This window comes from Acomys russatus, chromosome 1 (assembly GCF_903995435.1).
Source record: "Acomys russatus chromosome 1, mAcoRus1.1, whole genome shotgun sequence".
Lineage (NCBI taxonomy): Eukaryota > Metazoa > Chordata > Mammalia > Rodentia > Muridae > Acomys > Acomys russatus.
The window spans coordinates 5,838,908-5,853,620 of record NC_067137.1 but is presented as its reverse complement, the minus strand read 5'-3'; the positions used below and the strand labels follow the sequence as shown (position 1 = coordinate 5,853,620).

General features: G+C 40.7%; 1 protein-coding gene across 2 annotated transcripts in view; it reads right to left on the bottom strand.

The window, feature by feature from the left end:
• Fbxo11 (F-box protein 11) overlaps positions 1–14,713 on the bottom strand; it is an 83,223-nt gene continuing 68,510 nt past the window's right edge. For both annotated transcript variants that reach the window (XM_051157683.1, XM_051157744.1), the window contains exons 12-23: positions 11,172–11,389; positions 9,682–9,767; positions 8,351–8,445; positions 6,013–6,135; positions 5,834–5,919; positions 4,732–4,808; positions 4,486–4,629; positions 2,021–2,131; positions 1,390–1,497; positions 892–1,000; positions 325–423; positions 1–245 (exon numbers count right to left, since the gene is read on the bottom strand). In XM_051157683.1, the coding sequence (XP_051013640.1) occupies positions 116–245; positions 325–423; positions 892–1,000; positions 1,390–1,497; positions 2,021–2,131; positions 4,486–4,629; positions 4,732–4,808; positions 5,834–5,919; positions 6,013–6,135; positions 8,351–8,445; positions 9,682–9,767; positions 11,172–11,389 (1,386 nt within the window). In that variant the 3' untranslated portion in view covers positions 1–115. The remainder of the gene's footprint in view (positions 246–324; positions 424–891; positions 1,001–1,389; positions 1,498–2,020; positions 2,132–4,485; positions 4,630–4,731; positions 4,809–5,833; positions 5,920–6,012; positions 6,136–8,350; positions 8,446–9,681; positions 9,768–11,171; positions 11,390–14,713) is intronic.

Below are 14,713 nucleotides of genomic sequence, written 5' to 3'. Positions count from 1 at the left end.
TTTTTTTTTCCATTACAGTCTCTTTCTGTAGCATGGGCAAGTATTTTTTAAATCTTCCAAAAGGTGTTTAAGTTACGATGTTAGAATGGCAGGACTTTTTCTTTAGGGAAGGAATTCAGTTGTGCTGCAATGTATTAGATTCTATAGGTGGAGCAGAGTCATATAATGTGTCTGTATCGTGTGTAGGCTCACCAGCTAATGTACAAGGGTTGGACAGTGTTCCAGCACCACAGTCACAAAAAAACCTAAAGCAAAATGAAAATCCAAAAATTAGCAAAGTGAAAGGAAGTAAGTGGGTAACACAGCAACAAGTGCACTACGTACCTATCATGTCTAATAAATTCTACGTCATGTCCCTGATGGCACTTCTTAATGCAGTTCACACATATGGCATTTCGGTCTGTGGTGTTACAAGTATGACATCTAAAAAGCAAAACCTTGTATTATTGAATTTGTCAGGAATTCAGAACATAGCGTTTTATTACTTTATGGCCTTTAGCTCAATTTTTGTGGCTGGCAACCGTCAGACAGTGAAGTGTGATTGTTACGTTACTTTTTTAAAAATATAAAAACAGGCCAAGTGGCCAACGCCCTTAGTCCCAGCATTTGGAAATAGAGAGCAGGTTCCAGGACTCCACAGGGAGACTTTTGTCTCAAGAATAGATAGCGCCTACCATCTTGGGAAGAAGGAAGGGTCAATTCAAGGAAGGGTCTGCAGTATAACTTAGTGAACACTTGTGCACTTTAAATGATAACAGTTTATAGTAGTGCATTTCCCCCTGGGTTTAGTCTTTGAGTCTAGAGCTCAGTGCAAACAACAGAACCAAAACATGTTAAGCAATGACCTTTTAATCACTAACTTCCACTATTGAAGGGGATTTAGAAATATACCTGTAGAAGTCGTGCATGGGATAGCTGGTATAACTTGATATTTTATATAAACACTGTCCTCTACTAACAGCCTTTTCTATGGCGTCTTGATTGTTCATTATTTTGTTATCTGTAAAAACAAAAAGTTATTTTTAACAGCTAGTCAAGGATACAATTATATGTAAGAATAGAAATAGGTTTTCCTAGTATAAAATATTCAAACTCTTAGATCAAGTTTAATCCAGATGTGTGGCGCACGCCTCAGGAGGCAGAGGCGGGCATATTTGAGTTGAGAGGCCTAGAGAGTTCCAGGACAGCCAGGGCTATTACATAGAGGGGAAAACAAACAAAGAAACAAACAAACAAAAAAACCCAAGCTTAAGTCAGACTAACTGGCCATTTAAAATTGCTGCTAACTTGGAAAGTGATAGAAGGAATTAACAATGGGAAAGTGATAGAAAGAATTAACAATGGTTTCTGATTATAATTTTTAGAATACTTAAACATACGCATACATACCTTTCATTGTCACATTAACACCAGATGCTAAAAACAAGCCTCCAAATCGGTTGTTAAAAATCTGATTGCCTTCTAGTGTTGCAGTTGCATGATTTGTAATTTCAATACCTGAAGTGAAATTTACAAACAAGTAGATGCATTGTCATTATGTGATTCTTAAAAGAATTTCCAAGTTGAAAACAATGTAAGCTGGTACTTTTATTATACTAGTTTGCTTCCTATCTAAAAAAAAAAAAAAGGCAAGAAATTTAATCACCAACAAGAACATTCATTTTCACTGACAGTCAAACAATAAACTAGAGGAATACTGTTAAAAAACTTACTGGAGAATGCAACAGATGAAAGAGTATAAAGGGGACACAGCCCAGGGATATACTACACTTTCCATATTAAAAAGAAAAGCTGCTTTTAAGTAAAGAAAATACCTTTTTTTTTCTTTTAGAACTCAGAGGACTCAAATTTATCTGCATTCCCAATCAGACTACAACAGGAAAATTCCTTAAAAAGTTGGCCAAGAATAGAAGAGTCCAGAACTTCAAATAATTCTCTCCTAATAACCAAATAAAATATATCCCGGAAAATCGTTATAATTACAGGCTGTAAAACAAGCTCATATAAAGAAAATACAAACCTGCAGCAAATCCATCAAATATTCTGTTTTTTCTTAAGACTGGATGACTATTGGTGCTGATAAGAACACCTGCTTGAGCGTTCCTGAAAATATCATTTTCTTCGAGGAGACCTATAATTAAAATATATTAAAGCTGATACATACTGCAAACATCATTGAGAGAGGGTATCATCATGTAGCCCAAGCTGGCCTCCTGAGTGCTGATAACCTTCACAGTTACACACTACCGTGCCTCGTGCACACAGCAATTTTGCTAGCCTCATTGTGTTAGCCTTTTTTCAGTTCAACAGAAAGCTTTACTGATTTGCAGACTTCTCATCATATTTCTTATTTCTACCTCCTTTCGTATGATACTCTTATAATTCTTTCTGCTCATAAAACTAGTTTCTGAGTGTTTAAAGCCAGCTTGCATTCTCGTTTACTTGCCCTGCCTGACTATGTTACTGTACATTTGTGAACCTTTGCTTTATGTATGTCCTGCACTTTGTTACTGTCATTTTCACTGTGAGATTTTTTTTCATACCTTATACCACTTGTGAAAGTGTGCCAAGGAACCAAGACGTATTAAATCCTTCCAACACTTCTGTCATTAGCTATAAATTACTTCTATATAAGTACGTTCAAGGTAAGGTACACTAGTTAGTAACAGCTACTTTACAGACAATGTGCTTTTAGGTGCTGACGCGGTTAGAGTTCTTGCTGCTTTTCTGGGGGACTTGGGTTTGATTCCCAGCACCACACGGTGGCTCACAACCACTTTTAATTTCAGGAGTTCCAAAGCTCTCTTCTGGCCTCTGTAGGTAACAGGCAGGCAAAGTGGTGCATAGACTTTACATAATAGTTTTTTTTTTTTTTTTTTTTAAAGCCCCACTACCTGTTTTATAGTAAATCCAATAAATGTTATACACGGGCATTTCTCTGTTTCAGTAGACAATTAACTGCTGGTATTTCTGGGCATTGTTCTCGCATCCTTCCTCCTGCATGATAAATACCAATATACCTCCCCCTGGCAGGACTGCCTTGCCAGGCCACAAGCAGCTTGATGAGCTGGGGTGGATAGGAAGAGGGAGTTTCTCCCTTTTCTGAGGAACAGGGGAGGTGGGTGGTTGGGGCTGGGAGGTAAGGTGGGATGGGCTACAGCTGGGATGTAGAAAAAAAAGTTGTGGGTGTATATAACTGAGCAGCAGCCTCAAACACATTCCGACTGTGCAGTGTGTGCAAGCCAACGAGACCAGAACAGGACATTAAGATTCCCTGGGACTGGAGTTAGGACTGTGAGCTACCATATATATGGCAGAACTTGAACCCAGGTCCTCTGCAGGGACAGATAGTACTCTTAACCACTGAGCCGTCTCTCCTGCCCCATTCCCACCCTTTAAGACTTTTAGCCCTTGCCTTGTAATCCATAATTTCTTGCTTGTCTTATACTGACTCCCTGCTTCTAACCAGCTTGCCTGCATGTCTTCCTCACATTTATTGATATGTATGCACATGTGGAGTTCTCTGATTACCTTTTGGGATATGGGGACTAAATTCAGGTCTTCGGGTCTGCACACGTATCCACACTGACCCATCTCATAGCCCTCTAATGTGATTAAGATAGCTAAAATCTCTGATTGCATATAGAAAAACCTTACTCAGCTTCCACTTTTGTTTACTTCCTGCACCTAAACCACTTTGTTTCCTTCAGATTTTGTTGACAATGTGCTACTCCACTTAATTGTAAATTTTATGGATGTCATAGTATATTTACAATCTTTAGCTATCTCTACCACAGTGACTGGTACAGAGATGTTCAATCACACATTACAAAAATAAGTAAAAGCCAAACAATTATACTTGGAAAGTCCTACATCAGTTGAATATTTGAGAAATAGCTCATTATTTTACTGTAGGAACCTTTGCTCAACACCCTGCTGCAGGAAATTAATTTGAGTGTTGGTGTATTTCGTGTTGGGTAATATAGTCTTGGGTTGATGACATTGGAAGAACAGTACTTTCCGCTCAGCACTGTCTCCCAATCTATTTATGAACAGTTTACCTGCAGAAGGTAACTACCGCAGGACTCAAGGCAAAGTGGGTTGGCTTGGTTAGTTTAGTTCTCCAACATTTACAAAATCAACACTTGTTTGCTATAGAGTTGCATGTTATCTAACATACTCATTAATTTGTCACATCTTTTGTAACTTTAACATTTATTAGAGCAATAAAAGGCCTAGAGTGAGGATGTGCAACTCTACCTTCAAAAAGCTTTACTGAACCTGGCAGTGGAGAGGTGGGTACAAACAATGGAAACACTACAAATAGTCCTTTGTCTAATAGGCACTACTTTCCTAAACCATCTAAGGATGTGATAAAGAAAAAGATTCATTTATTTCTAACACTTCAGTCCGAGTCACTCATCATTAAAGATAGAAAAGAACAAGAGAAAACTGGGTTTTTCACTAGTGCAGAATTAACAATACCTCGACCCCCATTAAATATACAGATGCCACCATCTCTTCCATCATGGATTTTATTTCTTCTAAGTGTAGGATTACTATCTGTTTTAATCCAGACTCCAGCCATTGCATTGTCAAATATTTCATTGTCTTCTATACAGCCTAGACCTATAAATGTAAAATTTAGGTACATTATTTAGAGGCATAATCCTAAAGTTTATTAACACAGAGAAAAAAAAAAAATGATGTAACCCATTTGGTTAAACATACCAGAATTATAAACTAGAATTCCACCATTCTGTCCTCCCCAAATTTTGTTGCGTCTAATTTTGGGGTTGCTTCCAGTCCTATGGGTAAGAAAGAAAGAAATATCATTTCAATCACTCCCATCTGCATGTCTCACCTTTTATAACTATGACAAGCTAAAATATAACCATGGCAAGAATCACACAGGGCCAGTGAGATGACCCAGCACTTGACAGCATGGTTGATGACCTGAACTCACATGGTGGAAGGAGAATTGAGCTGAAACTTGTTCTCTGAACTTGACATCTGTACCTTTGCACACATACTTGCTCACATGCATATACAAACAATTCCTTATAGATTAGCTAGTAGTTAAAAGTTTGATTAGTCCTGTTTTTCCCATAAACCACACTTTGCATCACTTTGCTATTGATTATGACTATATAGAGCCTCGAGCTAAGTTAAATGGAGGTTATATGACTTTACATCTCTCCTCGTACAGGAAGTAAAAAGCTGAATTTATAATCATTAACATTCTTAGGATTCCTGGCCCAGGGTATGGTGAGTGGTATATGCCTTTAACCCCAGAATTTGGGAGGCAGATCTCTGTGGGTTTGAAACCAGTGTGGTCTACATAGAGACCCTGTCTCAACAAAAATATCAAACCCCCACACTAAAACATAGAATTCCATGAAAATATTAAATATTACATGTAAAAGGTGTTTGTGCGTTCGTGCTGGACATGGTGGTACATGTACTTAATCCCAGCACTAGAACTGTGGAGACAGACGTAGCAGGATCTGAGTTCCAGGCCAGCCTGGTCTACATAGTGAGTTAAAAGGTTTGTTTAGTATCTAGATAGCATAGAAACAGAAGTTTCCATTGTACAGAATACCGATGGCCTGCCAGGCATAGGGATAAGCGTAGGTATCTGCTGAACCACTGTTGACTGCACAAGAGAGAGCTGAGCTCTTCTGGCATTAGGTCATAACTCTTGACCAAGGAAAATTAAAAGTACAAAGAGAACATGAATACAGAGAACAGAATGACTGCCCGTTAAATAAGCAATTCTTACAGTCTACACAATCCCAGGTTCTTCCAAAAAGAAAACCAAGGAGACAGTTACCTTATCTGAACCCCTGAATACATGTGATTGTAGATGTCATTATCTTCTAGAACGCCGTGTCCGTTGTCATAAAAATAAACACCAACCTAAATTGGAAGGGAAAGAAATGAGCAACTCTTTTTCACCTGATCCTTTTTAAAGAATTACTGACCCAAAGAAGACCAAGTAAGTACTCTTGCCTGCTTGCCACTGTGTATCCGGTTTCTTCTCAGTACTGGCGTGCTGCCAGTTGTCACCCAAACTCCAGCCAGAGTGTTGCTGTAAACTTCATTCTCTTCTATGACGCCTTGTCCCTTTTCATGCTGAAGAGACGTTAAACGGGTTATAGTATATGCTGACTATCGGAGGGTCTTATGTGTGCTCCTCCCTGGAACAGCCCTGCCAAGAGCTGTGGTGTTTGCCTTTTTCAGTTAGGGGAGGAAATTATGACACCATTGAAATTTTTTTCTAGTGCTGGTAACAACTTAGGACACATGGATGTTAGGAACATGCTTGACTACTAAGCAGTATCATCCAACATTCTTTACTCCACTGATTTAAAAACAAAACAAAACAAACACCTTATTTATTGTGTAGATGTGTCATGTGTGAACGTGCGCATGCTGTGGCACAGTGTGCTGGCCAGAGAACAGCTCTGTGGAGTCCATTCTCTTTCCACTGTCATGTGGTGCAGGGCTGCCTGGCCCATGTGCTAGGCTGTGCTGCAGGCTTTCCTGGGTCTTTATGGCTGTCAGGCTTGTACAGCAACTGCCTTTACCAGCTGCACCATCTCGCTGGGCCCCAAACTGCCGTTCCCCCTTGAGAGGGCCTCACTGTGCAACCCTGGGCAGGCTGGAACACATTAGGTAGACCTGGCCGATCTGAGATCCACCTGCCTCTGCCTTCTGAGTGCTGGGAGGATTAGAGACAGACCATGCCCAGCCCAACATTGGTTTTTTTTGTTTGTTTTGTTTTTCGAGACAGGGTTTCTCTGTGTAGCCTTGGCCATCCTGGACTCACTTTGTAGACCAGGCTGGCCTCAAACTCACAGCAATCCGCCTGCCTCTGCCTCCCAAGTGCTGGGATTAAAGGTGTGCGCCACCACGCCCGGCCCAACATTGTTTTAAAAACTATTTTAGCTTCCTTTAGTTCTTTGATTTTTTTTTTTTTTTTTTTTTTGAGGTGGGGTTTTGAGACAGGGTTTCTCTGTGTAGCCCTATCTGTTCTGGACTCACTTTGTAGAGCAGGCTGGCCTTGAACTCACAGCAATTCGCCTGCCTCTGCCTCCCGAGTGCTGGGATTAAAAGCGTGTGACACCACACCCAGGTGGAACATTTCTAAGATGTGTAACATACTAAAAAAGTTTCCTTTAACAAGGTTATTACAAACTTCTGCTATGAAATCACTCCAAAATGGTAAGGTCTTAATGACATCAGAATTTTTACCACCTTTAGAAAAAAATTTAAGATCTAGGTGGCTGTATCATTTGAAGGCTCTTTCCTTTGGAGGTGTAACAGTGGTTTATCTTGCTTTTATAGAATTCCAGATTCACAAAGGAGTCACCCTGACAACATTCCAGTGTAATGATAAAAGCAGACTGCCAGTCAGCTGCTACACTTTCAGAAGATACCATTTCTGCCCATGAGCATGAGAGGGCTAAGTGGGTACAGGCCCTCTGCTCTCAAGTACTAAATGTGATGCCTGAGACCCACACAGTAGAAGGCAAGAACTGACTTCAACAAGCTGTTTTCTGAGATAAGGCATATATTCCTCTACCCCAAATAAATACATTTAAAGAGGTTCTATAGCTTATGCTCAAAAGTACTCAGCTACATACACATCAGAACTCGAAGTCATTCATGTACTCAAAGTAAGAAAAGGACTAGTATTTATTGTCTACATATTAAAGAAACAAATTTATAATTCAGAAGTTGAATATAATCTTCTCAACCTGAAGCCCTCACATGTTTTTCTGTTTTCATTTGAGTCACTGAATTTTGCCCACTTTGGTTTCTTGAAGTCCTACTCAGTGTCCTTCCTGTCTCTTGATTCCCCAGCAGAGGGATCACAGCTGCAGCTGTCACACACATCTGCGTAAGTGGGCTCTAGAGCACAGGCAAGTCGCTGTGCTTGTGAGGCAAGCGCACTGCCAATAGAGATACCATACGGCCCCTGCTCTAAGCTTGTGACTCCCCCACCCCAGCTCCATGCTGAGGTGACAGGCCTCCATGCCTAGCTGTCCCTACCTTTCCTTTTTTTTTTTTAAAAAAACAGTTGGGAATTTAACAGCTATTTTAATGTAAGGCTAAGACAGAGGTGCTTAGAAAGACGTTCCCAAAAGCATGCGTGCACTCGTCTGGATAAGTCACTTTTGTAGTTTTCTTCTTCCTTCCCACTTGTATTTTGAGGCAGGACTTCATGTTGTCCAAACCCTGGCCTGGCTTAGGTGGTGGGGGGCATGATTCCACTGACATGCATTCCCTAGCCCTGGCCTTGATTTTTATGCAAGAGTGTACATATTTACAGACGTTAACTTACCACATAAATTCCACCATGTTGTCCATCATGAATTTTGTTATGTCGAACAATGGGACAACTGTTTGTCCTAATCTGAATTCCTGCTAATGCATTGCCTATTTAAAAATTAAAATTTACAATGTTAATATTTAGAGCCTTGGTAGTACAAAGTAAAAAATTTCACATCAGGCAATAGTAATAACTCATGTACTAGAGTTTTAGTGATCATTACCAGACAAAGCTAAGAGGACTAGATCATAAGCAGATGTAGAAGTGTTGCAGGCAGATTAATATTTGAGATCAAGCCACACTGTCCAGCACTCTATTTATTTCTACTGTGACTCTGAGTCGGTATTTCAGCCTTTCCATGCCTGTCTTCTGATTAACAACTAGAGACATTTATTAATATCCATCTCATCCATCAGTTTGCTGAATGAAAGCTTTAGTGAGGAGTGCTTTCTCTTCTCTACTGAGCTCAAAGTAGACCGAACTTCAACCCACATAGTTTATTGTTAGATAGTTAGTGATGTAAGAAAAACCATACACAGTCCTTAAGATGAGGCTCTTATTTCTGTTTTCTGGTGACATTTGGCCTAGTGCACTGAGTGACTGTTCAAGTTATCAGAGAATAATTTTTGAAACTTTATTTTTAAAAGATGTTATTGTTTTGTTTTGTGTGTTGAGTATTTTGTTCTCATGGATGTCTGGATCATGGACACCTTGGAGCTGGAGTCACAGATGGTGGCAGGCACTGGGACTTGAACCTAGGTCCTCTCAAGAACAAGTGTTCTTAACTACTAAGCCATCTCTCCAGCCCCTTTATTGAGACTTTAATAGAACTAGCTCACATCTCTCACTTAGATAATTTCAAAACAGTCTATTCCTAACATCAAGAAGTCGGGCTGTTCTTACTGCGGGGCCCTGCTGAAGAGCAAGAGCCATGGATCCATACTATCCCTGGCTGTGGGCCTCTACAAGGCCACCGAGGGAGAACGCCTACGAGAGAGTCAAGGAACAGCTGGCTCCATGGCACCTCACCCAACACACCACGTTTATGTAAGACACGACCCGGGAGTTCTGTGACTTCCTGCCCTAGTGTACTATGGAACTGCTCAAGGTCTCCAAGGACAAGCAGGTGTTCAAGTTCCTCAAGAAGAAAGGCGGGAGCACACCTGAGGGAGCAGGGGGCTGAGCAATGTCCAGGGAGCTATGAGCTAAGTAGAGGCCAAGGACTGAGCCTGTCTCATCCGCCCCTGCCTTCACTTAGTAAATCTGTATGTGTTGGATGTATATGTGCGCGCACACACACACTCACGACTAATAATGTGTTTTATACAAAATCATATGCTTACCATAAATGTCATTTCCTTCAATAAGGCCTCGTCCATCACCGAAGATGTAAACCCCTCCTTGATTTCCGTTAAATATAGAATTCCCCCTATAACATGAAATGAGTTTTGAAAAATCATAAACTTAACAAAGCGTGTCATGAAAATCAAATGAATACATGTATCTGCTATCACACCAAGCTCCAAAAGAGCATCTCAAACCTACCCTGAAACACTCAAAACCGTTTTTTTAAAGCTGTCTTAGAAACACATGATGAATATTAGCAATATGTTTTCATAAAGCCAATTTAACAATTAAAAATATAGGGCCAGGTGTGGTGGCGCACGCCTTTAATCCCAGCACTCGGGAGGCAGAGGCAGGCGGATCACTGTCTGGTCTACAAAGCGAGTCAAGCACACAGCCAAGTCTACACAGAGAAACTCTGTTCCAAAAAACCCAGAAACCAACGAAAACAACAACAAAAAAGGCAATTAAAAATAAGCCAGCTGAGTATGGCAGTACATGCCTTTAATTCCAGCACTCAGGGTAGACCTTTGAGTTCAAGGCCTGTGTGGTATACATAAAGAATTCAACAACAACAACAAAAAAAAAAACAAAACAAAACTAAGTCAGGCGTGGTAGCACTCATCTTTAATCCCAGCACTCAGGAAGGAAGAGGCAGGGGGATCGCTGTGAGTTCGAGGCCGCCTGGTCTACAAAGCAAGTCCAGGACAGCCAAGGCTACACAGAGAAACCCTCTCTTGAAAAACAAAACAAGGGCTGGATAGATGGCTCAGTGGTTAAGAGCACAGGTTGTTTTTCCAAAGGTCATGAGTTCAATTCCCAGCAATCACATGGTGGCTCACAACCATCTATAATGTGAGCTGGTTCCCTCTTCTGGCCTGCTGGCATACATGCAGGCAGGATATTGTATAAATAATAAATAAATAAAATTTAAAAAAAAAAGAAAGAAAGAAAAACAAACCCCCCCCCCCCAAATCAAGGCCAGTCTAATACAGGGAGACTAGGGATCCCACTAAAAAATAAAACAATGACCTATATTTTCAATTGCTCACAAAACAATGGTACAAACAGGAAAAAAAAAAAAAGAAAAAGAAAAAGAAAAAATTATATTCATTTACATGTAGTTAGAAAAACCCATTTTACAGCAATCAGATGTTCATAAAATTATATAATTGTGAAAGCTTGTCTGTTTTTTAAAATTATTTTTTCAAATTTTATGTGTGTTCTGCTTGCATGTCTGTCGGTCTGTGTGAGGGTGTTAGATCCCTCAGAATTGGAGTTACAGAGAGTGTGAGCTGCCCTGTGGGTGCTGGGAATAGAACCCAGGTCCTGTGGAAGAACAGCCAGTGCGCTTAACTGCTGAGCAATCTCTCCAGCCTCACACATGAAAAAATATTTTAAGAGTTAAAGTTCAGTAGCTCAACTTTTCTTGGAAGAAAAAAACAAAACAAAACCCCTCAGAACCATGTATCTGTGATTATACAAATACCTTATTGTTGGGTCACTATTTGAGGTAATCCATACGCCTGCAAAGTTGTTTGCATAGATTTTATTCTCTATAAACTGTCCTCTTCCTTTTTCATGGACATATATTCCTCCAGTCTGCCCGTGGTGAATCTCACATCGAACCACTGTGGGATTGGCATAGGCTTTTACTTCAAAGCCTGCTATCCTGTTTCTGTGTATGTTGCAACTTTCAAAGTATCCCTGAAAAGAGTTAAAATTTGTATGTAAAGGCTACTTTCTAAATAGAAATGAAACAAAAGGGAAATATACATTAAAGTTCAAATAAAATACAGAAACGATACACATTTCTTTTGAGACAGACTTTCTCTATGTAGCCTTGGCTGTCCTGGAACTTATTCTGTAAACCAGGCTAGCCTGGGAACTCAGAGCTCTGCCTGCCTCTGCCTTTGCTGGGATTAAAAGTATGTGCCACCGCCCCCAAGAAATTTTCTAATTATGGTAGATGCATTCAAAAGTAGGAAAGAAAAACATAAAGAGTTATTCAATGAATAATTACTTAATATGTATTAATCCTTTACCAAAAGGCTGAAGTCATTAAAAAAAATACATGTTGATTGTCTTTAAAGCATGCACCATGACTGGCTTTTTTTTTTTTTTTTAAAGATTTATTTATTATGAACAGTGTTCTACCTGCATGTACACCTGCAGGCGAGAAGAGGTAGATCTCATTATAGATGGTTGTGAGCCACCCTGTGGTTGCTGGGAATTGAACTCAGGACCTTTGGAAGAGCAGCCAGTGCTCTTAACCTTTGAGCCATCTCTTCATCCCTGATTGTCTTTAAAAATACCAACAAATAAAGCTGGGTGTGGTGGTGCACACCTTTAATCCCAGCACTAAGGAGGCAGAGGCAGGTGGCTTGCTGTGAGTTCAAGGCCAGCCTTGTGTCCAGGACAGCCAAGGCCACACAGGGAGACCCTGTCTCGAAAAACTCCAAACAAACAAAACCCAAACAAAACCAAAACAAAGAAACAAACACTCAAAGCCCAACAAACTAGGGCTGGAGAAATGGCTCACTAACTAAGAGCGTTTGCTGCTCTTGCAGAGGACTTGAACTTGGTTCCCAGCACACACATGGCGGCTCATAATCCTGTCTTTAACTCAAGATCCATAAGATCCAACAACGTGTTCCGGCCTCTAGGGGCACCAAGCATGCACGTACGTGCGTGCGTGCATATGTACGTCCGTACAAACAAACCAACCACTTAAACACATCCATTAAAATGTACAAATTGGTTGGAGGGTGGGGAAAATGTCTATTATATGCATAAAATGCATAAAAAGAGAGATATAGTTCCAATAAATCAATTTCTAAAAGATGGTCCACAGTTAGGCACTGTGGGCGGAACACACAGCCCTGGCTGTTTTACATGCTGATGCAGGAAGGTTGCACAATCCCAGCAGTTCCAGCTAGCCTGCATCAGAGAGGCCTCGTCTCAAAACCAGTATTAAATGAACAAAACATTACAACCACTGCATCTGGTGGCTTGTGACCCTAGCACTTGGGAGGCAGAGGCAGGAGGATAGAATTCAAGGCCAGCCTTGGCTACATGTTTGAAATCAGCCTGGGTTATATGAGATTCTATCTTGAAAAACAAAAAGAACCAATCCAAGGTTCATTCATTCCAACACAGGGAACTAGCCACATTTGCTTTAAAACATAGTATAAAGAACTACATCTACTTTGTTAAGATATAACTCCGGTATCAATTTTTAAAAAGCCAAAGTATGACGGTGCATGCTTACATTCCAGGCCTCAGAAAATGAGGCTGCAAGGGCAGCCTATGCTACACAATAGAGCCCTGCCTTTAAGTGAAGAAAACTGGAAGGGGCAAGGAAAGACTATTTTCATTGAAATTAATGTCCATAACCCAAATTATAATTTACAAAACATCTGCCAAGTGTGTTGTGCTCTGGATAAAGAGGACACTAAACTAATCTTACTACAGAACGCCCTTGGAGTATAGTTTTCAAGTAGCAAATGTTACTAAGCTGAGGAGAAGATCTTCTGTAAGTTATAAAGATGGTTTGTCTTTCTCAAGACTTAGGTAGGGTAGGGCTGGAGAGATGGCTCAGCAGCTCTTCTAGAGGAACCAGGTTTGATTCCCACAAGGTGACCCACAACTGTCATGGGATCTAACACCCTCTCTTCTGGGCTCCATGGGGACTACACACATGTGACACAGACACACATGCAGGCAGAACACCCACCACACATAAGATGAAGGGGCAAAAAGGACGTGGGGATGAGCTGCTGTACTGTTCACAGGTGCAGTGTTTCAGGTGTGCACTCAAACACCCAGCCCACAATATCAAAACACACCTCTTCCCCAACCAGGCCCCCCAAATATTTGGAACCTTAAGCCGGTCTCTGGAAAGTGATTAGGAGTACATAGGACTACCAAGGGAGCCTTCCATGATTGAATACAGGCTATCTTGTACGAAGCAAAGAGACCAGAGTAAAACATTCATCATCTTTTTGCCCACATTATGTCCAGTACTGAAACAATTCCAAAAGACATGACAGGCCAGACATATACTCTTTTCCCTCACAAATCTTAATTCTTTAGAAATTCTATTAACTCCCAATGGAACTATTAAACCATGAACACTGGGTAGTTTTAAAAATGTTGTTACTTGTAAACTCAAATACGTGAGCAAGCACGCCAAAGCCCGGCCTAAGGGAATGCAACAGGAGCCATTACTAAGGTGAGCTTTAGTAACTAACCATCAGCATAGACACTTTGCAAGTGAGGAGCTTGTACTCTGGCTAACGTTACCTTTGTACCTCTAATCATTTTTGAATGAGACAGAAGTACTCATAAATGTGACACCGGAAGTGTATATAACCTCTGGACACTGTCTACAGAAAACACAGGCAAAACTATCAGAATACCGTTTCTACAGAATGAAGAGTGCTAGTTTGGGCCTATTACCAGTAAGTATCCCCAACAAACAGCACCGCACCTCAGTACCCCTGGTATGATCATCTAGACACCCTCTCTCTCTCATGTGTCAGCACAAGAGCCGCGCTATTCAATAAAACCTCTCTGTGTCTCTGTCTCTCTCGGTCATGGAGTTGCTACACAGCTCAGGCTGGCCTTACATTTGTGATTCTACTATTTCGTTTTCCCAAGTACTGACATCGTATCTCACGTCTGATTCTTATATACAGACCTCAGCCACAGCCTGAATTTTAGGTGGATAAGTTTTCTCAGATTATAGTGATGACACTGGCTAAGACAATCTGGGAATTTAGCTTCTGGCCTAAACTCTTTAGGTCTAGTCAGCATTTGAAAAATGGAACTCATCATGGTTTAATTCGTCTGGGATCTGTTTCAGGTATAAACAAAGACAATTTTTTTTTTCTCAGGCTGGAGAGATGGCTCAGTGGTTAAGAGCACTGCCTTCTCTTCCAGAGGTCCTGAGTTCAATGCCCAGCAACCGCATGGTGGCTCACCACATCTATAATGAGATCTGGTGCCCTCTTCTAGCATGCAGGCATA